Source organism: Anolis carolinensis, chromosome 5, assembly GCF_035594765.1.
Source record: "Anolis carolinensis isolate JA03-04 chromosome 5, rAnoCar3.1.pri, whole genome shotgun sequence".
Taxonomy (NCBI): domain Eukaryota; kingdom Metazoa; phylum Chordata; class Lepidosauria; order Squamata; family Dactyloidae; genus Anolis; species Anolis carolinensis.
The window spans coordinates 2,771,739-2,795,762 of record NC_085845.1 but is presented as its reverse complement, the minus strand read 5'-3'; the positions used below and the strand labels follow the sequence as shown (position 1 = coordinate 2,795,762).

General features: G+C 46.5%; 2 protein-coding genes across 5 annotated transcripts in view; one reads left to right on the top strand and one right to left on the bottom strand.

The window, feature by feature from the left end:
- sfxn5 (sideroflexin 5) overlaps positions 1 to 13,490 on the top strand; it is a 129,824-nt gene extending 116,334 nt beyond the window's left edge. For all 4 annotated transcript variants that reach the window (XR_010006523.1, XR_507685.3, XM_062981929.1 and 1 more), the window contains one exon: positions 5,044 to 13,490. Coding sequence is in view for 2 of the 4 variants with exons in the window: in XM_008123078.2 (XP_008121285.1) it covers positions 5,044 to 5,121 (78 nt within the window). In the remaining 2 variants the exon portion in view is untranslated. The remainder of the gene's footprint in view (positions 1 to 5,043) is intronic.
- Positions 13,491 to 18,109: 4,619 nt separating this feature from the next.
- Positions 18,110 to 24,024, bottom strand: part of LOC100561861 (homeobox protein EMX1) — a 40,096-nt gene continuing 34,181 nt past the window's right edge. The window contains exons 2-3 of the mRNA XM_062981930.1: positions 22,137 to 22,321; positions 18,110 to 19,885 (exon numbers count right to left, since the gene is read on the bottom strand). Coding sequence (XP_062838000.1) covers positions 19,718 to 19,885; positions 22,137 to 22,321 — 353 coding nt within the window. The 3' untranslated portion in view covers positions 18,110 to 19,717. The remainder of the gene's footprint in view (positions 19,886 to 22,136; positions 22,322 to 24,024) is intronic.

Sequence of the window (24,024 nt, the reverse complement as noted above, 5' to 3'; positions counted from 1 at the left end):
TGTTCTCCATGGCAGGAAGGGGTTGGACTGGATGGCCTTTAGGGGTCTCTCCTGTCTCTGTGACTGTAGGATTCTATTATTATTTTTATGGTGGAGATTGTGGAGATATTAGCTGGCCATCTGTCAGGAGTTTGTCGAAGAGATAAGCAAACACTCTAAAGGCATGGGCAAACTTGGGCCCTCCAGGTGTTTTGGACTTCAACTCCCACAATTCCTAACAGCCGGTAGGCTGTTAGGAATTGTGGAAGTCCAAAACACCTGGAGGGCCCAAGTTCTGGCTTGACAACAGTCCATGTGAGAACAAGTTGAACATGATCCAATAATGTGATGCAGCAGCTAAAAAGGTCAATGAGATTTTGGGCTGCATCCAAAGGAGTCTAGTGTCCATATGTATTCATGTATTCTGCTTTGGTCAAGTCCTCTTCACCTGGAATCACATTGTCTCCTATTCCAGGCAGAACCTTTCAAAAGAAGTATTGACTAAGCTTGAAGGTGTCCAGAGAAAGAGGGAGACTAAAAGGGTCAAAGGTCTGGAGAAAATGAATCTCTCTGAGGAGCGTCTTAAAGAACTGAGCATGTTTAGCCTGCAGAAGAGAAAGTTGAGAGGAGACATGAGAGCCATGTCTAAATATGTGAAAGTATGCCACAAGGAAGAGGGAGCAAGCCCTGGAGACCAGGACTCAATGAAGCCATGGGTTCAAGCTACAGAAAAGGAGATTCCACCTGAACATTAGGAAGAACTTCTTAGAACTGTTCATCAGTGGAACTCTCCACCTTGGAGTCCCATAGAGACTCCTTATTTAGAGTCTCCTCCCCATAGAGACTCCTTCCCATAGAGACTCCTTCTTTTCTTTGAAGGCTTTTTTTGTAAATAATTTTTATTAAACATTTTCATTCTACTTATACAACGAAAGAGTGGGAACAATATTTATAGAAAAGTTACGAAAAATAGAAAAAGAGTAGAGAGGTAAAAAAATAAGGGGAAAAAGAGTTTGTGAGCTTCCTGTTCATATTTCTTTTATTTACTTCTTTTTAGTTCTCTCCCGTTTGTTTAAAAAGTCTCTATTTTCATATCTTCCTTCAGGGATTGTACTTCAAGTTCATATATTCTTTGAATACTGACCAATCTGTCTTCTTTAAGCCCTTGCCAGTGTTTCCCCCCCCCCCCCCCCCAATAATAATGTTAACTGGTCCATGTCTTTTATCTCCCGTACTTTGTTTAACCAGTCTTCTTTGTCCGGTATCGTCTCCATCTTCCACATCTTTGCAAAGACCATTCTCTCTTTGAAAGCTTTTAAACAGAGGTCGGATGGATTCAAATTGCAATGGATTCAAATTGCAAGAAAGAGATTCCACCTAAGCTTTAGTAAGAACTTCCTGATGCTAAAAACTTTTAGATATTGGAATATATATCACCACTAGCTGTGCCCGGCCATGCATTGCTGTTGCAAAGTGGTGGTGGTATTGGTTAAAAAATGTTGTGTAATTTTTATTTGACGGTATATGTATTTTTAAATTATTTTTATTGTAAGTTATCTTTTTATTTATTACATTTTATTATTTTCTTGTATTATTTTTAGTTATTTTCTGTTATTATAGTATTTTATTGTATTAATTTTTTAGTGTTTTTAATTATTTTTAGTGTTTTTTATTATTTTTTATTGGGTTGCTAGGAGACCAAGTTGGAGGAGTTTAGCCTTCTAACTGGCAGCAATTGGATAAAAGCAATTATTCCTCTCCCTCTAATTAGGACTTTATTTTTCTTTTCTTTTTGTTGTATCAACCTAGAGGCGTGGATGATGGGTTGTGTTGTCAAATTTCGAGGCTGGGGGGCCTGTAGTTTTGTTGTTTTGTGGGTCACCGTGATGCCATCACTCTTTTATATATATAGATGGAGCTTGGTGGAGTCTCCTCTGTAAAGTTTAAAACAAGGTAGATGGCCATCTGTCGGGAGGGCTTGGACTGTGCCTCCCTGCATGGCTCATGTTTAACTTGTTGTCCACGAGGACTCCAAGGTCTTTTTCGCACACACTTGGAGTCCTCGTGGACAACAAGTTAAACATGAGCCAACAATGTGATGCGGCTGCTAAAAAAGCCAACGGGATTCTGTCCTGCATCAATAGGGGAATAGCGTCTAGATCCAGGGAAGTTATGCTCCCCCTTATTCTATTCTGCCTTGGTCAGACCACGTTACCTGGAATCACACTGTGTCCCATTTTGGGCACCACAGTTGAAGGGAGATGTTGACAAGCTGGAAAGCGTCCAGAGGAGGGCGACTAAAATGATGAAGGGTCTGGAGAACAAGCCCTATGAGGAGCGGCTTAAAGAGCTGGGCATATTTAGCCTGCAGAAGAGAAGGCTGAGAGGAGACATGATGAGGGCCATGTACAAATACGTGAAGGGAAGTCCTAGGGAGGAGGGAGGGAGCTTGTTTTCTGCTGCCCTGCAGACTAGGACACGGAACAATGGCTTCAAACTACAGGAAAGGAGATTCCACCTGAACATCAGGAAGAACTTCCTCACTGTGAGAAGGGCTGTTCGGCAGTGGAACTCTCTCTCTCCCCCGGGCTGTGGTGGAGGCTCCTTCTTTGGAGGCTTTTAAGCAGAGGCTGGATGGCCATCTGTCGGGGGTGCTTTGAATGCGATTTCCTGCTTCTTAGCAGGGGGTTGGACTAGATGGCCCATGAGGTCTCTTCCAACTCTACTATTCTATTATTCTATGATTCTAGAAGCAGTTGAACTGGATGTCCTTTTCAAACTCTTTGATTCTTTAAATGCCTCCCTCAGTAGAAGCCTCTTGCTACAGCCTTGGAAAGCGCCTTAAATGTATATTTAAATGTATAATTATGTATATTCTTAATTTTATTGTAATTTTCAATCTTGATGGATTTTTTAATTTGATGAAAACTGTTTTTTGATGTGCATGTTTATATTGTAAGCCGCCCTGAGTTCCCTGATGGGTGAGAAGGGCAGGGTCTCCAGGTGTTTTGGTCTCCAGGTGTTTTGGACTTTAGCTCCCACAGTTCCTAACAGCTGGTCAGCTGACTGGGAATTCTGGGAGTTGAAGCCCAAAGGTTGGGAACCCCTGTGCTCCAGGAAGGGGCCTTCGTTTCAAGTCAAAATTATGGAGCTTCCTGAGTGCCAGAGGCAAGGAAACCCCACCGTGCAACCAGTCTTGAAACCCCATCCGCTGGGCTTCATGTGGGTCTTGGGAAGGGCATGCAAAGGGGCCACGGCCTCAAGATCCCAAAGGCCCTGGGTATTTGGATGGGAGACCCCCTATTTCAGAGGACGGAGCAGGGAGAATCCCTTCTGAATGTTCTCTGCCTAAGAAAACCCAGAGAAATCCATACACCAGCAAGCGACTCCAAAGTGTGCATGTACACATACACACTCACCACGGGTCAAGATGTGTTTTGATGCTCTTGGGGGGTGTGATGTTGCACAGATGGAGGGTGGTTTTCACCCATATAATTGATTGTTTTTTTCCCCTTGAACAAATTGGATTAGCAGGTGACCTCTTCCTCTCCTTCCTCCTTTTCTTTCTTGCGGTTTTGCCTCTCTGTCTTCACTTTTACCTTCCCTTCTCTGCTTCTCGCTCTCCTTCCAGAAATATAAACCTCCTTAACACGATTCAGCTTTTGGAAACTGTTTGGGGAGGGTACTTAATGGTCTCTTTTGGGGCTGTTTTTCTTGGACATTTAGCGTATTTTAATAGGATCGAATCCTGCAAAGAGCGCCATTACCTTGCAAATGCTTGCTTGCTTTGCCAACCTTCGTTGCTTCCCCTGATCTTTCCTGCCCTCATTCCTTATTCCTCTCCTCCTTCACTTTTGTCTTCTTCCTTCTCTTCCTTTTCTTCTTGCTCTCTTTCTTCCAGCAATGAAAACCTTCTTACACCATTCGGCTTTTGGAAACTGACTGGGGAGGGTACTTAATGGTCTCTTTCGGGATTGTTTTTCTTGGACTTTTAGCTTATTTTAATAGGATCAAAGAGCCCCCGGTGGCGCAGCGGGTTAAACCGCCGAGCTGCTAAACTTGCTAACTGAAAGGTCAGTGAGCTCCCACTGTAAGCCCCAGCTTCTGCCAACCTAGCAGTTTGAAAACATACAAATGTGAGTAGGTGAATAGGTACCACTCTAGCAGGAAGGTAGCAGCGCTCCATGCAGTCATGCCTATGGCCATATGACTTTGGAGGTGTCTATGGACAACGCCGCTCTTCGGCTTAGAAATGGAGATGAGCACCAACCCTCAGAGTCAGACACGACTGGACTTAATGTCAGGGGAAAACCTTTACCTAACCTAATAGGATCAAATCCTGCAAACACAGGAAACTTGAATCTTGAATTTGAGAGCTGAGACAGGAACCTGAACCTTTTGGCAACGTTGTCTGCTCTGAGGGACACTCAATAAACCTCACTTAATTTAAGCCCAAGCCCAACCAAGAAGCCATGAGATCATGCCTCACACACCTGAGTTTCAAGGATTTCTCATGGAGTCCCTCTGAATGCAAATGTGAGGAGATCAATAGGCCCGGGCTGTGGCGCAGGCTGGAGAGCAAGCCAGCTGCAACCAGCTGCAATGAATCACTCTGACCAGGAGGTCATGAGTTCGAGGCCCGCTCGGAGCCTGTGTTTGTCTTGTCTTTGTTCAATGTTAAAAGGCATTGAATGTTTGCCTCTTTGTGTAATGTGATCCGCCCTGAGTCCCCTTTGGGGTGAGAAAGAAGGGCAGAATAGAAATGCTGTAAATAAATAAATAAATATCGCTACGACGGGAAAGTAATGGTGCTCCATGCAGTGGTCCATTGGAGGTGTCTATGGACAATACTGGCTCTTCAGCTTAGAAACGGAGATGAGCACCAACCCCCAAAGGCAGACAAGACTGCACTTAATATCAGAAGGAAACCTTTATCTAACCTGATAGGATAGACTTCTGCAAAGAGTGTGATTGCCTTGTAAATGCTTGCTTTGCCACCTTGGGCCACCCCTTGGTGCTTTCCCTGACCATTTTATTCCCTCATTCCTTTCCCTTCTTTTGCAGATCGAGACGCAGCGCCTGGAGCCGGAGATTGCGGGGGCCACCACCAGTAAGACCGTGGTCTACAACAAGGGATTGTAGGCCGGCAACGGAGAGGGGAGAGAGCACCACGGGAGGAGGAGGAGGAGGAGAAGGAGAGCTACTTCCAAAGAAAGGAAGGAGAAATAAGAGGAAGAAGAGGAGGAGGCAAGAGCGTGTCGCATCTTCCCCTTGCAAGAACCGAGCACAAATTAACACTTCCGCAGACCTGGAGAGAAGATTAGTACTTAAAGTTTTAAATTAGTGACAAAAGAGAGAAGTGTGCTTTGAGGAAGCTCAGCGCAAGCATCCTAGATCCGTGGCCCTGCTGAACTTTGCTTTGGAGAAGCAGGCTCCCTTTCCTCTTTCTCCATCTCCTCCTCCACAATCACACAGCACTTTCCTTCCCGACGAGCAGAAACCGTGCATAAAAAAAATCTCCCGGCGCATAGTATGAGAAGCAGCCCGGAGTGCGTTCTGAGCATCGTCATGGATTCGGCGGTGTCCGTCTTGCACCTGCGTGGAATCAATCCCAGACTTGCAGCACTTTGGCTTTGGATTCTTCGCCAACGGCACAGGGAAGGTCGTACCTGCCTAGGTGCCCCAACATCTCCTCTTTCTCTTCTTCTTCTTCCTTCTTTTCTCTTCCCACAAAACAACACACATACACACGGCCTCAGGGCTGCCTTAATGTGCCACCAGATCTCTCCCGCCTTCCCTTCCGTGGGTGAGTTCACAATCTATAGTATAGTTTTGCAAATGGCACAAAACTGCAGGGCTGTTGTGGCATTGAACTTGCCTTTTGTATGTATGGCAGTGGGCCTCACTAAGGGTGTGTCTACAACAGGTATGAGCCAACTTGGGCCTTCCCTCCAGGTGTTTTGGACTGCAACTCCCACCATTCCTAACAGCCTCAGGCCCTTTCCTTTTCACCCCCAGCCGCTTAAGGAAAGGGCCTGAGGCTGTTAGGAATGGTGGGAGTTGCAGTCCAAAACACCTGGAAGAAGGGCCCAAGTTGGCCCATGCCTGGTCCTCACTGCCTCACCAAACTACAACATGCATTGAGTCACAAAGTAGTAAGACTACGCCACAAATGACAGCTTTTTGTGTAGATATTTTTACCTAAAAATATTTTCTGCACAGAAAAATAACCCCACCGTTTCCTGTGCAGAATGGAGCCAAAAATATTGCAGAAAGTATTTTTCCATATACAGATTTTGCACACAATAAGTCTTGAACAAACACTCCAAAACCATGTGTTTCGGAGGCTGTTTTTAATATTCTTTCCACATTTTGTTGTGAACTCGGTCTTTGCAGGCCTTCTCTCATGCTCACCCCATGGCTCCATCTACACTGCACATAATGCAGTTTGAAAGCACATTATATGGTCAGTGTACACTCCTATAATGCTGTTTAAATTAGTCTACACTGACTGGGATGCCAGTCCTGCAACTGCATGGTATTAATTAATGAGACCTCAGAGAACTGAAGCCAGCTGCTTACCATGAACTGATTGATTGATCAATCCATAGATCTAGTGATTTATCTGTGAGGGAAAGTGTCCTGAGCCCCACGTTTCCTCTTCTCAGAGTTAACCCCACTAACGTTTACTCACTTTATTGCTGTGGAATAACTTAGAGCACTTAACAGGTTTTGACTAACATAGATAAAAGGAGTTTGATTAATGCCACTGTGGGACCAACCCATAGGAATCAATGGCACTGTTTGTCCCTTTGTGGCAGCCACAAGCGGGGCCTCATCCAGATATGCACTTTGTGGTGTGCAGCGCCAACACAATGGAAGGCTTTCCCAAGCGGTTGGGCTCAGTGGGGGTCTGTTTTCGGACTATTGTTACCCGTATCCAGACAAGTGAGGCCCAGTAGTTTTCGGCGTCCTTATTTCTTTCGAATGGCTGCCGTTCTCCTTATCCAACCAATGTGAATGAGATCTACCTGCGAGTCAGTTTTGGGATGTTTGGGACATGTGGCTGCCATGTTTCTCCTTTATTTCCTCCCAGGTTGGTGTAATCCACACCCATTCGATCTTGAACCCTGGAACTCCAGGATTCTGGAGTTTTAGGATTCTAAAACTTTGGAGCTTTAGGATTTGCAATCTAATGGCTCCCAATCAATCAAGAGTGGCCATTAGACCAGGAGGAGAAGCATGCTTTCACTTGCACAATTTGCACACTGATGGCACCTTCCAGGGCCTCGCCTCCCGGTCTTGTTTGCAGTAGTACACTGGATCACCTGAATGTACACCTGGCCCCTTTCTCCCAGGTGAGATAGATACGAATGGGTTTGGAGAACTTTACGCTGATGCCCAAAAGTCTCACGGGGATGATGCTGTCGCAGTTCAACAGCACTTTTTGAGGCTCATTTTGGGGGTTTTTTTTTGGACCCTTGGCCTTTTCCATAAGTTCCACCCTTTTCTGGACCCATGTTGGTTCTTGGTGTGGAAGCAGTTTTAGGGATCAGGCTTGTTCTTTCTTCTTGGTTTCTAAATAGAAATACCACCAGTTGCAACGTGAGGCCAGTACTTGCAGGTGAAGAGAGCCATGTTCAATGTGCACAGTCCCATCTGTCTTTGCAAAGGAAATTTGGGACTGGTTTCAGGTCAGGTTGGAAGGTTACGGCAGGGACAGCTAGTGCAGAGGAACCCTGTTTGAAACTGCAAATTGGAAGATATTTGTTTACCAAACTCATCCAGTTGATGGGCTTTGTGTGTTGGACCAAGGCTCAAACTTGGCCAGTGGCATCCCAGTGCATTCTTCCCCAGAATTTGGTGATCCTTGGCGTTTCCAGATTCACAAGGCCCGTGATTGGGAGTGACAGACTTTTGGAAGGTCTCCTGGGTGTTGTGCATGTGCCCTCAAACCACCTGTTGAACTTGGGAGAATCTCTGATAAGAAATACTGCCCAAGAGAACTAATTTCGGAAGCTAAGGAGGGTTAGCATGGATGGCACTTTGAGGGTAAGACAAACCAAGGATGTGCGTGTAAGGAAAGCATGAAGATGGTCCTGACTGCCCTTCACATCAAGTGCTACTGATTTCAGGAATAAAGCAGGACCTGGCCTGGTGAAGATGTAGATGGGGGAGGTCAGGGATTTGGCTTGAAGCCACTGTAACTGCCACATCAAAATCATAACAGTTGGAAGGGGCACCTAGAGGCCATCTAGTCCAGCCCCATTCTGCTCAACGCTGCATCTCCATCTAATGCAGTGGTGGGACTCCAGCTTCCAGAAGCCTTGGCCAGTTTGTCCAATGGAGCCGAAATCCAAAACACCAGTAGGATCACAGATTGGACATCACTGATCTTAAGCACAACCAGCCTCTCTTTGGGGACATCCAGAGAAGGAGACCCTATTGCATCTTTGGGTCGTTGGTTCCATTGCTGAACCGCTCTTACCAACAAGAAGTTTCTTCCAAGGTTCAATCAGCATTGACTGGTGGACCTACCCCTCCTTCTTTAGGAAAGCCCTTGAGATACATCTCTAGTGTCAGGTATGTTAGAGGTCCCCCAAAATTAGCTTGGGTTCTCCCTGCCCCTGGAATCGGCAGCCTCCAGATCCTGAACAGTTTGATCTGAGACATGTACTTCCAAAAACTGCTGCGCCACATCTTATCTTTGCTCTTCCCCTGCCTTTGTGCTTCTTAAATCAAGCACACTGGAACTCTCTTTCTGTCAAGAGAACCCTCAGTGGCAAATGCTTTATTTCTAGTAATTTACTTACGAGGCCGTCACGACGGAAGAGCAAGAACATGATCGCCACTTTTTGAACCATTACTCTTATCTCTGTTGCCACCTGTGGACATGACATCTGGGTTGGCCACTGTTGCCCCACCAGGTATGACATTCCAGGTCCAGTCTCTCCATGTACTGATTAATTTAACCCCTCAGTTACCCATGCTACCAGGAACATGTCTTGGGAATGATTTTCTCCTAGCTTATAATTCCACCAATCGATTAATAAGGTATCCCCTCCTTTGCCATCCAAAATACGAGGGTTGAATGAAAAGTAATGCCTCCGCCTTCATAACTCTTCAACAGATGGCAGTCCTGGTCTGCGGCAGGTCCTGGCTTATTCACTGGACTCTCCTCTGCAGTTCCATTTGGAGGGAAGCCTTAGCATGGAACGGTTGTGTTGTTAAAGTGCGAAGTATGGAACCCTGCGCAGACGGTCGGTCAATGCGACTTAAACAATGTGCAGTCACTGAATTCTTGACAGCAGGAGGTGTCACCCCAAAGGAGATTCCTCAGAGAATGCAAGTTGTTTATGGTGATTGTGTTGATGTGAGTCCTGTGCGTCATTGGGCAATGAAATTTAAACATGTTGAGGTGGGAACATCTGACTTGCGTGACAAACAAAGAATTGGATGTCCTGTGACAGCAACCACCGAGTTTCACAAGCAAAAGGTGGACAGATTGATTCAGGACGATCATCGTATCACTCAGAGAGAAATTTCAAGCATAATCGACATTTCACAAGAACGTGTGGGTCACATTATTGCTTTGCTTGGCTATCAGAAGATCTGTGCACGATGGATACCCAGATCTTCAGAGACTGGATCTCACCACAGTACGGCATCCTCCACACAATCCAGATTTAGCACCGTCTGACTTCCATCTGTTCCCAATAATGAAAGAAGATCTGCAGGGACATCATTATGCTTCTGATGAAGACGTTGAGAGAACTGTGAGATGCCGGTTGCGGAAACAGAGTGTCGACTTCTTCAGTGACGGCTTCAGAAAACCTGTTCATCGTTGGCAGAAATGTATCCAATTGTCTGGTGATTATGTGGAAAAGTGAATAGTGGTTGTTACAGAGCACATTCTAAGGATTATTTCTGCATTTGATTTGTTAAAATATTCCCATCCAAACCAAAGTAACAAAGGTGGAGGCATTACTTTTGATTCAACCCTCGTAACTCTTGAATTGGCCTTTCGTCAAGTTGCAACTGGTTTTGGAAGCTAAGTAAGGTCAGGTTAGGGGGTCACCTGTATTGGAAGCCGTGAGAAGGTTTGGGGTCTTCCAGGTAGGGCTTGGAACAAGGAATCCTACCTGAGATAGTAGAGAGCAATGGGCAAATGGATCTTTAGGGAGCCATAGGTTGAGCTATAGCTCGGGCATGGGCCAACTTCGGCCCTCCAGGTGTTTTGGACTCCAACTCCCACAATTCCTAACCGCCTACCGGCGGTTAGGAATTGTGGGAGTTGGAGTCCAAAACACCTGGAGGGCCGAAGTTGGCCCATGCCCGAGCTATAGCTTCTCCATCCTCAAAGGAATCAGGGCCAGGCCTTCATCCAACCCTCTTGACGAACAAACGAGCGGCTAATTAATTTCACCCCTCCCCCTGCACATGTACCAAAGGAGCCGCAGATTGGCGAGGGCGGCAACGGCGGTGTTTTATCGTTTCCCGTAATTGGCAAAGCGGGGAGGGAAGTGCCGTGCCACGTCGTGGGTTGCTCACCTCGGCATCTCTTTCTAATGAGACAATCCTCTCGCGCGGCCGTTAATGAGGAGCCGAGCAGCTAATTGATTTCTTGGGCACGTTAATTAAGAAATAATGAGAGCCAAGCAGGAGCAGAAAGAGGGGGTGCCTTCTCTTGTCGCAAAGGAAAAGGGTCTCCCACTAATGCGAGGAGCATGTCTGTGGTGGGAAGGGTAAGGGGGTCTCTTTTGCCCCCCAAAGACCCCTTCGTACTTTCCCCGGAGCCTCTTCTTTCCCAGGAATGGCACAGCACGACTTACAACAAGGAGAGAAGTTCAGCAAAAATTAACTTAAGCAAAAATCATCCACAGATAGAGGATGTGTGACTCCTGGCCTGGAAACGGTTCATGGAAAACGGATCTAGGAGTCCCAGGAGACCACAACCTGAACATGAGTCAATAGTGTGATGCAGCAGCTAAAAAGGCCGATGCGATTATAAGAATATAATGTCCAGATCCAGGGAATAGGACTGATTGACTCCTGACTTGAACACAGCTCATGTGAAAGGGATCTAGGGGTTTTCATAGACCTCAATCTGAATGTGAGCTAACTGTGATGCAGCTAAAAAGGTCAATGTGATCCTAAGAATATAATGTCCAGATCCAGGGAATAGGACTGATTGACTCCTCACTTGGATGCAGCACATGTGAAAGGGATCTAGGGGTTTTCATAGACTTCAATCTGGATGTGGGCTAACAGTGTGATGCAGCTAAAAAGGCCAATGCGATTCTAAGAATATCATGTCCAGATCCAGGGAATAGGACTGATTGACTCCTGACTTGAACACAGCTCATGTGAAAGGGATCTAGGGGTTTTCATAGACTTCAATCTGGATGTGGGCTAACAGTGTGATGCAGCTAAAAAGGCCAATGCGATTCTAAGAATATCATGTCCAGATCCAGGGAATAGGACTGATTGACTCCTGACTTGAACACAGCTCATGTGAAAGGGATCTAGGGGTTTTCATAGACTTCAATCTGGATGTGGGCTAACAGTGTGATGCAGCTAAAAAGGCCAATGCGATTCCAAGAATATAATGTCCAGATCCAGGGAATAGGACTGATTGACTTCTGACTTGAACACAGCTCATGTGAAAGGGATCTTAATAGACCTTAATCTGAATGTGTGATGCGGCAGCTAAAAAGGCCAATGTAATTCTAAGAATATAATGTCCAGATCCAGGGAAGCAATATGTAATAGGACTAAGTGACTCCTGGCCTGGACACAGTACATGTGAAAGGGATATAGGAGTCTTAATAGACCCTAATTTGAATGTGTGATGCAGCAGCTAAAAAGGCCAGTGCAATTCTAGGAATATGATGTCTAGATCCAGGGAAGCAATATGTGATTGGAATGAGTGACTCCTGGCTTGGACACAGTACATGTGAAAGGAATCTAGGAGTCTTTTAATAAACCCCAATCGGAACGTGAGTCAACAGTGTAATGCAGCAGCTAAAAAGGCCAATGCGATTCTAAGAATATAATGTCCAGATCCAGGGAAGCAATATGTGATAGGAATGAGTGACTCCTGGCTTGGACGCAGTGCATGTAAAAGGGATCTAGGAGTCTTAGTAGATCCCAATCTGAAAGTAAGTCAGCAGTGTGATGCAGCAGCTAAAAAGGCCAATGTGATTCTATGCAGCATCAAGAGGAGTCTAGAGTCTAAACTGAGGGAAGTCCTAGTCCCACTCTATTCTGCTTTAATTAGACTACACTTGGAATAATAACCCTGTGTCCAGTTTTGGGCAAAATAATTCAAGAAGGTGATGGACAAGACGGAAGGAATCGACTACAAGTTGAACATGAGTCAACAGTGTAATGAGGCAGCTCCAAAGGCCAATGCGATTCTAAGAATATAATGTCCAGATCCAGGGAAGCAATATGTGATAGGAATGAGTGACTCCTGGCTTGGACGCAGTGCATGTGAAAGGGATCTAGGAGTCTTAGTAGATCCCAATCTGAAAGTAAGTCAACAGTGTAATGAGGCAGCTCCAAAGGCCAATGCGATTCTGGGCAGCATCAAGAGGAGTTAGTGTCTAAATCAAGGGAAGTTCTCTCTTCTGCTTTGGAAGAATAACCCTGTGTCCAGTTCAAGAAGGCAATGGACAAGACGGAAGGTGTCTAGAGAAGGGTCACCAACATGGCCAAAGGCCTGGAAGCCAAGGTTTAGAGAGCTGGATATGTTTAGCTTGGAGAAGAGAAAGTTGAGAAGAGCCATGTTTAAATATTTGCAAGGATGCTCCATTGAGGAGGGAGGGGCAAGGTTGTTGTCTGCTTTTAAACAAGCTAGTTGGACATCTATCGAGGGTGTTTTGATTGCGCTTTTCCTACATGGTAGAATGGGGTTGGACTAGATGGCCCTTGGGGTCTCTTCCAACTTTAGGATTCTATCCTGCTCCGGAGACTGGAAAAATTGATTCCACCTAAACATGAGGAAGAACCTCCTGATGGTAAAAGCCATTCAGAGTCTGGTGGAGTCTCCTTCTCTGGAGGTTTCCAAACCGAGTGTGGATGGCCATCTGTCAGGAGGGCTTGGGAGGTGTCTTCCAACTTGGCAGAAAGAAAGGGGCTGGATTGGATGGCCTTTAGGAGTCCCTTCCAACGCCATCACTGCAATTTGCCAGGGCCTGAGCCTCCCTGAGCAAAGGGCCACGTTCCTTAGATGATGGGCTTGCTCCTTACGGTGGTCTTGAGCCCCGAACCTGGGACCTCAGAGTGGGTTTGGGGATTTGGGGGCTTCCCTTCTCCTTTGCACTGTCACTTCGTCTTCCAGCCACTCGCGATGGCGGCCTCGCGCGCTCCCCGAGTGCCGATACCTCCGTCAAAGGCCAACCAAACGGGCACAGTGTCTTTTTAACTTCTTCGATATAGGTTTATTGATCACAAGACTTTATGTAACACTTCTAATCGGAATAAAAGCTGATGCATCTAAACCTCTTCTCTTTGGCCTCGGCTCCTCTTTTGTTTGCAGCAGGGGCAAAAAGGAGGGGCATTGTCCTTCACCCCAAATAAGGACTTTATTGCCCCTTTAAAAAAAAAAATTAAACTTCGGTCACAAATGTTTTGCATGGCAGAAAGGGAGGCATTGCAAAAGTATGTGCATTCTCTGCATTACTTTGGACACTTCAACTGTATTTTCAAATGTTCCATTGCTGTTTTTTGGGTTGGTGCGATGCTAGAAATAGTCTAATATAAATGGTTTGACGTTGAACACTTGTGAGCCCAACGTTCTCCTGAAGGGCTGTCTGGCCATGTTCCAGAAGCATTCTCTCCTGATGTTTCGCCCACATCTATGTCAGATTGTGAGGTCTGTTGGAAACTAGGCATCTATCTATCTATCATCCATCTATCTATCAACAATCTATCTAGCGATCATCTTTCTATCATCCATCTATCTTCATCTATCCTCCATCTATCTATCTATCATCTTTTATCTATCTATGTACCAATCTATCATCTATCTACCATCCATCCGTCTGTCATCTATCTATCTATCTATCTATCTATCTATCTATCTATCTATCTATCTATCTACCGATATATATCGTCTATCCATCTATTTATCTACCTACCTGTCTATGACATTACGGAAGTAAACAAGAGAGGAAATAGGCAGGTAAGGTTTCAAGTAAGAGGTAGAAACTTAACATTTATTTTTGCAGGTAAAACATTTATTTTTGTAGGTATAGACAAAGGAAAGTTGCCTAACTTTGTTGGAAGAGTCCTTAAAGCGGGCTCTCAGGTCTGTGTCTAAGGCGTCTTGAGACTGAGAGAGGCCTCGAGGGGCTTCCTTCTCAAACAAATGGAAATAAAACACACGCTAAAGGCTTTTGGGAAGAAGGAGGGTGTGCCCTTTCCATCGAGACAGGCAGCAGAACACCTTGAGTTGCGTAGATCTTAGTAAGCAGGTGCAAAGGCAAGCAGAGGCCTGCACCCTGGAGTCCCCTCTGTCCCCAGTTGCTCTCTGTAGACAAGTGGGTGCTTCCTCACTTCCAACACAAACACAACTGGCCTTTCATCTTCTATGTATTGCTTCCCACACTGTCTTCCTCCTTGGAATCCAAGAAGAAGGACACGGTGTTCTTCCTGCTCCCTTTTGGGTGTCAATTTCACCTGGAAGGTCTGGGGAACCATGATTCTGGGCCACCTCTCCCTAGACCAGTGGATGCCATTGGAGCCGGAAGACGGAGAGATGCACCTGAGAGAATCCATTGAATGAGCAAGTCCTGGCTACCTTCCAACTGTTGGGAATGGACGAGCCCTTAAGCTCTAATCACCCTCTTTATGAGGTAAATTCCCATTAAAATAGCAGAGTAAAATTTGCAGCGGTGAGACTTCCGCAGTGTGAGTTTGGAAGGCCTCTGTGTCATCAGGAAGGCAAAGGAATGCAAAGTTAGCTTTAAAGTTTAAAAACATTTATTGAGGTAAAAAGAAATCCATTGATGGATAGAAAAGGTTTGGAACTAACTGGCTAATCTATCCTGTTCTAATACACATAGACGGATTAAAATAACAAAGCTCTATAGATAACTACATCTTGACTAATAGAGGACAGAGGTGCGTCCTCTCTGGAACAAAGCAGGAAGCTGGAATAGCGGTCAGCCTCGTGGGTCGCTTCTTCTCTAGGGCCATAAACATTCCAAAGGACCAAATTGGGGAAGTTATGTCAGAGCCCTAGGAGAGATTACATTTCTAGGAACATCAAAGGGTGGGCTGACCTAAATAGGACGGGAAGCAGGAAACAATGGTGAATCCTATCTAGGCATGCTTTGGAAACGGGGAAAGGATTCCCTCAATCTAACTCTATCATTTATCTGACTACATTTAGACTTGAATAGTCCAGGGTGATTTTATTTATTTATTTCCAGTATTTATATTCCGCCCTTCTCACCCCAAAGGGGACTCAGGGTGGATTACAATGAACACATGTAATTCAATGCCAACAGAACATTCAATGCCAACAGACAAACAACATATATAGACAGACACAGAGGCATTTAACATTTTTTCCAGCTTCACGATTCCGGCCACAGGGGGAGCTGTTGCTTCACCGTCCACTAGTGGCTGTACTTCCTCATTCCATTCCTCGTGTTTTGCTGGCAGTTTTATGATGTAAATTAGTTAAATTAGCCTCCCGCATAAAGCGTACCTAAATTTCCCTAGTTGACAGGTGCAACTGTCTTTCGGGGCTGCATGGGTCAACAGCAAGCCGGGCTATTTAATGGTCAGGGGCTTAACCCGACCCGGACTTCGAACTCATGACCTCTCGGTCAGTGGTGATTTATTGCAGCTGGTTACTAGCCAGGTGCACCACAGCCCGGCCCATGGTGTTGGTGATTCCCAACACCAACACCATGTCAGAAAAGGTGCTGGCTTGCCTTAGCAGAAGATCCAAAGGGGTTTCCGTCTCCAACTCAACAATGCTAGTTCTCCTTCTGCAGTCTGTTTCCCCATTACTGCCTTATGGTAGGAGCGACCTATGAATGCCACCATGTCCTTCCTTCCTTCCTTCCTTCCTTCCTTCCTTCCTTCCTTCCTTCCTTCCTTCCTTCCTTCCTTCCTTCCTTCCTTCCTTCATTCCTTCCTTCCTTCCTTCCTTCTGCTCAACTCTGTGGCATGTCTGAGATTCCTGCCCAGCATAGGTGCCGCCTTTGATCCGTCATCCTGAGGCACTTACCTGGATGCCGGGGAGGCCGCTCTGTTTTGGGATGGACATTCAATCCCCGGCGCAGGTGTGAAGCCACCCCCAACGGCCACATACCTGCCATACCTGGGGAGCCCCACAGGAACGGGGTGGGGGCTGAGCGGAGAGAGGGCCTGGTTCCCTCCACATAGCAGAGAGCCTGCCCGCTTTCCTTTCTCGCTGCCCAGCTCTTCCTTGGACAACACACAGCACACATGTTGTCCATGTTGAGACCAGAAGGAGAGTCACCCTCCCCAGATCTTAGGAAAGTTACTTCTTGGACTGCAACTCTCAGAATCTTCCTATTTAAAAGCTCCAGGGGATTCTGGGAACTGTGGTCCAAGAGGTCACTGCCTCTGGCCCTGGTGTTGGGGGTTCAGGAGGGGATGCCCCATACCAATTCCTCCTCCAAGGAAGCTCCTGGATGCTTTTGTTTTGGGGACTAAAAGGGCTGCCTTCCATTCCGACTTGCAGGTACAAGAGAATAGAACAGCTTTATTGTTATTGTACGTTGGGCAACGAAATTAAATGCTTTTCCCAGCACACACCACAAAAGCAACACACCCATCCCTCCACACTCCCACCACCACCGCACAGCCCTCAATGCCACATCAATGAGAAGCCATGGAGTTCCATATACAGTAGAGTCTCACTTATCCAACACTCGCTTATCCAACGTTCTGGATTATCCAACGCATTTTTGTAGTCAATGTTTTCAATATATTGTGATATTTTGGTGCTAAATTAATAAATATAGTAATTACTACATAGCATTACTGCGTATCGAACTACTTTTTCTGCCAAATTTGTTGTCTAACATGATGTTTTAGTGCTTCATTTGTAAAATCATAACCTAATTTGATGTTTAATAGGCTTTTCCTTAATGCCTCCTTATTATCCAACATATTCGCTTATCCAACATTCTGCCAGCCCATTTATGTTGGATAAGTGAGACTCTACTGTAGTTACAGATCTAGGATAAAAGCTGTCAATCAGTCTGTTTGTCCTTGTCTTTGTCACCCTGTAGCATCTGCCAAATAATTCAAAGCTGTCTCTGCAGGGAATGTGCAGGAAGAGGAGTGCATCAGGAGCATGCCAATTTGCACATTTGGTGTCGTTGCGATGAATGGCAACGTTGGGCGACTGAACCAAAGCTGCACGCTGAGCCACAGCCAAGGCACAACTGAGCTACACAAACGAGGAGTGACTCCGGATGCAGAGATCAATCTTATTCACCCTGATCTTAGGAATCATCCTTCTTGACAACATCCCCTGAGTCTCCCATTTGTGTTTGATTCCTTGGACGGCTCCTGTCCTTCTTCTCCTTGGATGCGGCTGCCTTTTGCACATCTTTGCTGCCTTTCTACTTCTCTCTTGCCACATGGAGCCATGCGAGTGGAGGAAGGAACAGGAAGAGTTACTCCTTGTTTGTGTTTAAAAAAAAAGATGTGCCTTGGCTGTGCATTGGACTGTGGCTTGGGTTGCAAGCTCGGCTAAGTTGCACGATGCTGCCATTCATCACAAGGACACCGAATGTGTCACTGGTCCATTCCCAATGTGCTCCTCTTTCTGCACATCCCTGCAAAGAGTGATTGTACCAGAAGGCTTGGGGTCTTGGCCTTGTTTGTGTCGCTTGTCCCCTAAATTCCCCTTGTGCTTCCATCCTTGCAAGAACTCTTTCCCTCTGATGCCTGTTCTTACGTTCCTGTGCTTCCCCCTGTTTTGGGCTTCTTTTCAGGTGTTGGAATATAAAACAAGACACCTTGGAGGTAGGACCAAGCCAAAATGTAAAATTAATTGATGCTTTGTGTGTGTGTGTGTCTCTCTCTCTCTCTCTATATATATATATATACACACACACACATAGGGCAAAGATAGTTTTATATACAATCTTTTTAATAATTTGGTACATGAAACAAACTTTGGGTACATTGAACCGCCAGGAAACAAAAAGTGTCACTCTCTCGGCCACCCAGGATTTTGGATTTTGGAGGGTTTGAGATTTGAGAATCCCAGGGAACAGGTGCCCGACCTGAATTATATTGCATTTGTGCACTTTCTGTGTCTCCCTTACTTCTCCTGCGTTCCTTGTTTTAAAACATGAGTTTTCCTGCTTTGGCAAGGATACCTGACTGGTTATTCCTCATTTATGTGTAACGCCATATGCTAACGATGGTGACAGTGGTAAGCCATGTTCCAAATGATAAAATATTGAGGCTGCAAATGGAGACCTGGCACAACTATATAAAGGGACCCTGCTTGGACGTAGTTTGCTTTTGCCTGAGTCGACGGGGAAGGGAAAGGATTCAAGTTGCAAGGAAAGAGATTCCACCTAAACATTAGAGAGAAAATCCTGACGTTCAAAACTGTTTATTGGTGGAACCCTCTGCTGCCTGGAAGTCTCCCTTCTCTGGAGATTTTTAAGTAGAGTCTGGATGGACATCTGTTGGGAGGGATCAGATTGTGCCGAATGAGGTTGGACAGGATGGGGATCCCTTCCAACTCTAAGAGTTTGTCGGAGTCTCCTTCTCTGGAGGCTTTCAAACAAAAGCAGGATGGCCATCTGTCAGGAGTGCTTTGGTTGTGTCTTCCTGCCTGGCTGGAGAGGGCTGGGCTGGATGGCCTCCAGGAGACCCTTCCAACTCTATGCTATGAGCCATTTTGGCACTTTGGGCTCATTTTGCAGCAATTGAAGCGAGCTGAGCACAAAGAGGGACAAGGAGAGAAATAACGAGGGCATTTTAAAAGCAGCTGGGAAAGTGGGAAGGCAGAGGATCAGCCGGGAACATTGATGTTGAATTCAGGCAGAGGGAAGATATGTTGTCATGAAACAAGAGGCTTGCAAAGAAGAGGGTGGGACCTCCAAAAAGCCTTTCCCGCCCCTCTGCATCCACAATAAGGCCTGGATGTATTGCCAGCCTGGGCGGCCACTGGTTGTGTTATGATTGCACAGAAACACCCACCCACACTTGTGCGCATTGACACACACATCTACGACAGAGGGAAGAGGTACACACCGGAAACACAGAGACACAAAATAATAAATTAAGACGGGAGAGGGACGGGCTTCCTCTTGGGCCCTTAATCATAGTCATTGTCCTCGTAATACATTGGACACCCACCCGGCCCAAGTCCAACCAAGACAAGCGGAGGGTGTCTATGGCGGAAGCCTTGGCAGATGCGCTTATTTGGAGGCTCCTCGCAGGACTCACAGGGTCCGTGTCCTGGCCTTTCTGGGGGTCTTCCCACTCTCTTCCGTCTTCAGCTGCATTGCTGGCCCCATAGGTTGACCCATAGATCGGAGAGGCAGCACAGAGGCAGCACATTGCCCCCAAAGCGGTCCTTCCGCCCGAGCACCCCAACACCGGAAACCGGGGGTCTCCTGCCCAGGTCTGTCCCCCCTTCCGCGGCCAGAGTCTGTGGCCTCTGCTCCCGCTCAATGGTCCTTCCCGGGGCAACGGTGTGCCTGCCGCCATCACTCCGCTAGTCGTTGGAGGTGACGTCTATGTCCTCCCCGCTGGACTGCTTGGTGGCAATGCGCCACCGGTTGATGTGGTGGGAGCCCTTCTTCTTCTGGTCCGACTCGGGCCCTTCCTCCTCCAGCTTCTGCCGCTTGTACTTGGTCCGTCGGTTCTGGAACCAGACCTTCACCTGGATGAGGGAGAAGGAGAAGGAAGAGGAGGAGGGAGAAAGAGACAGAGACAGACGGAGATGGAGAAAGGGATGGAGAAGGAGAAGGAGACAGAGATGGAGAAAAGGGAAGGAGAAGGAGATGGAGAAGGGAGAAAGAAATGGAGATGGAGACAGAACAGGAAGGAGAAGGAGATGGAGAAGGTTAAAGGGAAGGAGAAAGTGGAAAGGAGAAAGAGATGGAGGTGGAGATGGAGATGGAGAAAAGGGAAGGAGAAGGAGATGGAGAAGGTTAAAGGGAAGGAGAAGGAGAAAGGAGAAAGAAATGGAGATGGAGACAGAACGGGAAGGAGAAGGAGAAAAGGGAAGGGGAAGGAGAAAGTGGAAAGGAGAAAGAGATGGAGGTGGAGACAGAGAAAGGGATGGAGAAGGAGACAGAGACGGAGAAAAGGGAAGGAGATGGAGATGGAGAAGGTTAAAAGGAAGAAGAAGGAGAAGGGAGAAAGAGACAGACGGAGATGGAGACGGAGAAAAGGATGGAGAAGGAGAAGGGAGAAAGAGATGGAGATGGAGACAGAGAACGGGAAGGAGAAGAAGATGGAGAAAAGGGAAGGAGAAGGTAGAAAGAAATGGAGATGGAGATGGAGACAGAACGGGAAGGAGAAGGAGAAAAGGGAAGGGGAAGGAGAAAGTGGAAAGGAGAAAGAGATGGAGATGGAGAAAGGGGAAGGAGAAGGAGATGGAGAAGGTTAAAGAGAAGGAGAAGGAGAAGGGAGAAAGAGACAGACGGAGATGGGGACAGAGATGGAGAAAAGGAAAGGAGAAGGATATGGAAAAGGAGATGGTGATGGAGAAAGGGAAGGAGAAGGAGAAAGAAGGGAGAGAGAGAGACATGGAGAAGGATAAAAGGAAGGAGAAGGAGAAGGGAGAAAGAGAAGGAGAAGGAGACGAAGATGGAGAAAGGGAAGAAGGAGACAGACACAGAGACAGAGAAAATGAAAGGAGAAGGAAAATGAGATAGAGAAAGGGAAGAAGATGGAGATGGAGAAGGAGAAGAGAGAGAGAGAGACAAAGGTGGAGACAGATGAAGATGGTGATTGGAGATGGAGAAAAGGAAGGAGAAGGGAGAAGGAAGAAAGAGACAGAGACAGACAGAGACAGAGAAAGGGATGGAGAAGGAGAAAGAGACGGAGAAAAGGGAACGAGGAGATGGAGGTTAAAGGGAAAGAGAAGGAGAAGGGAGAAAGAGATGGAGATGTAGACAGAGAACAGCAAGGAGAAGGAGACGGAGAAAAGGGAAGGAGGAGACGGAGATGGAGACAGGGAAGGAGAAGGAGAAAGTGGAAAGGAGAAAGATGGAAATGGAGATGAAGACAGAGAAAGAAAGAGAAGAAGAAAGAAGGGAGAGAGAGAGAGACAGAGATGGAGATGGAGAAGGAGAAAGGGAAGGAGAAGGAGATGGAGAAAAGGAAAGGAGAAAGAGATGGAGATAGAGATGAAGACAGAGAAAGAAAGAGAAGAAGAAAGAAGGGAGAGAGAGACAGACAGAGATGGAGATGGAGAAGGAGAAAGGGAAGGAGAAGGAGAAGGGAGAAAGAGATGGAGATGGAGACAGAGAACCGGAAGGAGAAGGAGATGGAGAAAGGGATTGAGAAGAAGACAGACACAGATGGAGAAAAAGAAAGGAGAAGGAAAATGAAATGGAGAAAGGGAAGTAGAAGGGAGAAGGAGAAGAACGAGAGACAGGTGGAGACAGAGAAGGAGATGGGGATGAAGAAAGGGAAGGAGAAGGGAGAAGGAGGAGAAAGAGAAGGAAAAAAGGAAGGAGAAGGAAGAAAGAGACGGAGACAGACAAAGACAGATGGAGACGGAGAAAGGGAAGGAGAAGAAGACAGAGATGGAAAAAAGGGAAGAAGACAGAAAATGAGATGAAGAAAGGGAAGGAGATGGAGATGGAGAAGGAGAAGGAGATGGAGAAAGGGAAGGAGAAAGAGAAGAAGATGAATCGTAGAATCTAGAATTGGGTTGCACCAATAGGAACACAGATGGAGGAAAGCCATAGTCCCACTGTAAGCACTGTTTAGGAATTGTGGGAGTTGAAGTCCAAAATTGTGAGAGTTGTATGCCAAAAAATCTGGAGGGAGGGCCGAAGTAGGCCCATGCCTGATCTAGGATCTCTTAATACACCGCACGCTGGATATGAAACAGCAGTGTGATGCGGCAGCTCAAAAGGCCAATGCGATCCTAGGAGAGCGTCTGAGTCGGCACTCACCTGGGTCTCGGAGAGGCTGAGGCTGCCGGCCAGCTGCTTGCGCTCGGCGCCCACGACGTAGTGGTTCTTCTCGAAGGCGCGCTCCAGCCTCAGCAGCTGCGACGGGGAGAAGGCCGTCCGGATCCGCTTGGGCTTCCTGGCGAAAGGGCCGTGGAGCAGCAGGCTCTCCTGGGACACCTCTCCGCCTGCGGGGAAAGCGGACACGGATCAGCCTCCGCAGAAAGAAGGGGGTCCTAGATGTGGAAGGGACCCCAAGGGCCATCCAGTCCAACCCGCTTTTCAATCAGTCCAGTCCATGGCCTACCCCCCGTCCCAGACATTTCACAGGCTTGAAGGTCAGTTAGTCAGTGTCAGGTGGGAGAAGCTACTACACAAATCAGGAGAAGAGTGAAACTTGGTCTGACCACCATCTTCAAGGGATCCAGGAGTCTTAGTGGACCACAAGCTCAACAGTGTGATCCGGTAGCTAAGAAAGCCAATGCAATTCTAGGCTGCATCAAGAGGAATATAGTGTTGACATTGAAGTCCTATGTGTTGTCAAAGGCTTTCATGGCTGGGATCACAGGGTTGTTGCATGTTTTTCGGGCTGTATGGCCATGTTCCAGAAGTATTCTCTCCTGACGTTTTGCCCACATCTATGGCAGGCATCCTCAGAGGGTGTGAGAGGAAGTAAATACGGAACAACATGCTGAAAACAGAGGAATTCCAGACACAGATCAATCAGGGGCAGCTAACAACTCTGAACAAAGGATTCTCCCCAGGCCAGGACATGAAGCTTGCAAGGCCATTTAATGCTAACTGAGGTGATTAATTACAACATTCACACTGGCCTCCAACAGACAAGAGTTTTTTCCCCCACTCTGGAAATTATTCCACAGATATATATAAACCTTCCTTGCTTTGTTTCTCCATATACCTGACAACCTCTGAGGATGCCTGCTATAGATGTGGGCGAAATGTCAGGAGAGAGTGCTTCTGGAACATGGCCATACAGCCCAGAAAACACAATCGCCCCCAATTCTGAACTCCACCAACGATGTAATTGAGCCAAACTTGGCACACAGAACTCCCATGACCAACAGAAAACATAATAATAATAATAATAATAATAATAATAATAATAATAATAATAATAAGCCCAGCAGACAAAAAACCAGTACAAGAAAACCAAACTACAAACTAGAGCTGACAGCTGGCACAACAAAACTTTGCATGGAAAGCTCCTTGACAAATTAAAGGAAAAGCTGATAAGGAGAAGACCTGGCTCTGGCTCACGAATGGGACCCTGAAGAAGGAGACAGAAGGCCTGATCCTTGCAGCCCAGGAGCAAGACATCAGGACAAAGGCAATTCAGGCCAAGATCGAAAAATCAGCTGATGACCCAAAATGCAGACTGTGCAAGGAAACCGACGAAACCATTGATCATATCCTCGGCTGCTGTAAGAAAATCGCACAGACAGACTACAAACAGAGGCACAACTATGTGGCCCAAATGATTCATTGGAACTTATGCCTCAAGTACCACCTCCCAGCAGGAAAGAACTGGTGGGATCACAAACCTGCAAAAGTACTGGAAAATGAGCACGCAAAGATACTGTGGGACTTCCGAATCCAGACTGACAAAGTTCTGGAACACAACACACCAGACATCACAGTTGTGGAAAAGAAAAAGGTTTGGATCATTGATGTTGCCATCCCAGGTGACAGTCGCATTGATGAAAAACAACAGGAAAAACTCAGCTGCTATCAGGACCTCAAGATTGAACTTCAAAGACTCTGGCAGAAACCAGTGCAGGTGGTCCCGGTGGTGATCGGCACATTGGGTGCCGAGCCAAAAGATCTCAGCTGGCATTTGGAAACAATAGACATTGATAAAATTACGATCTGC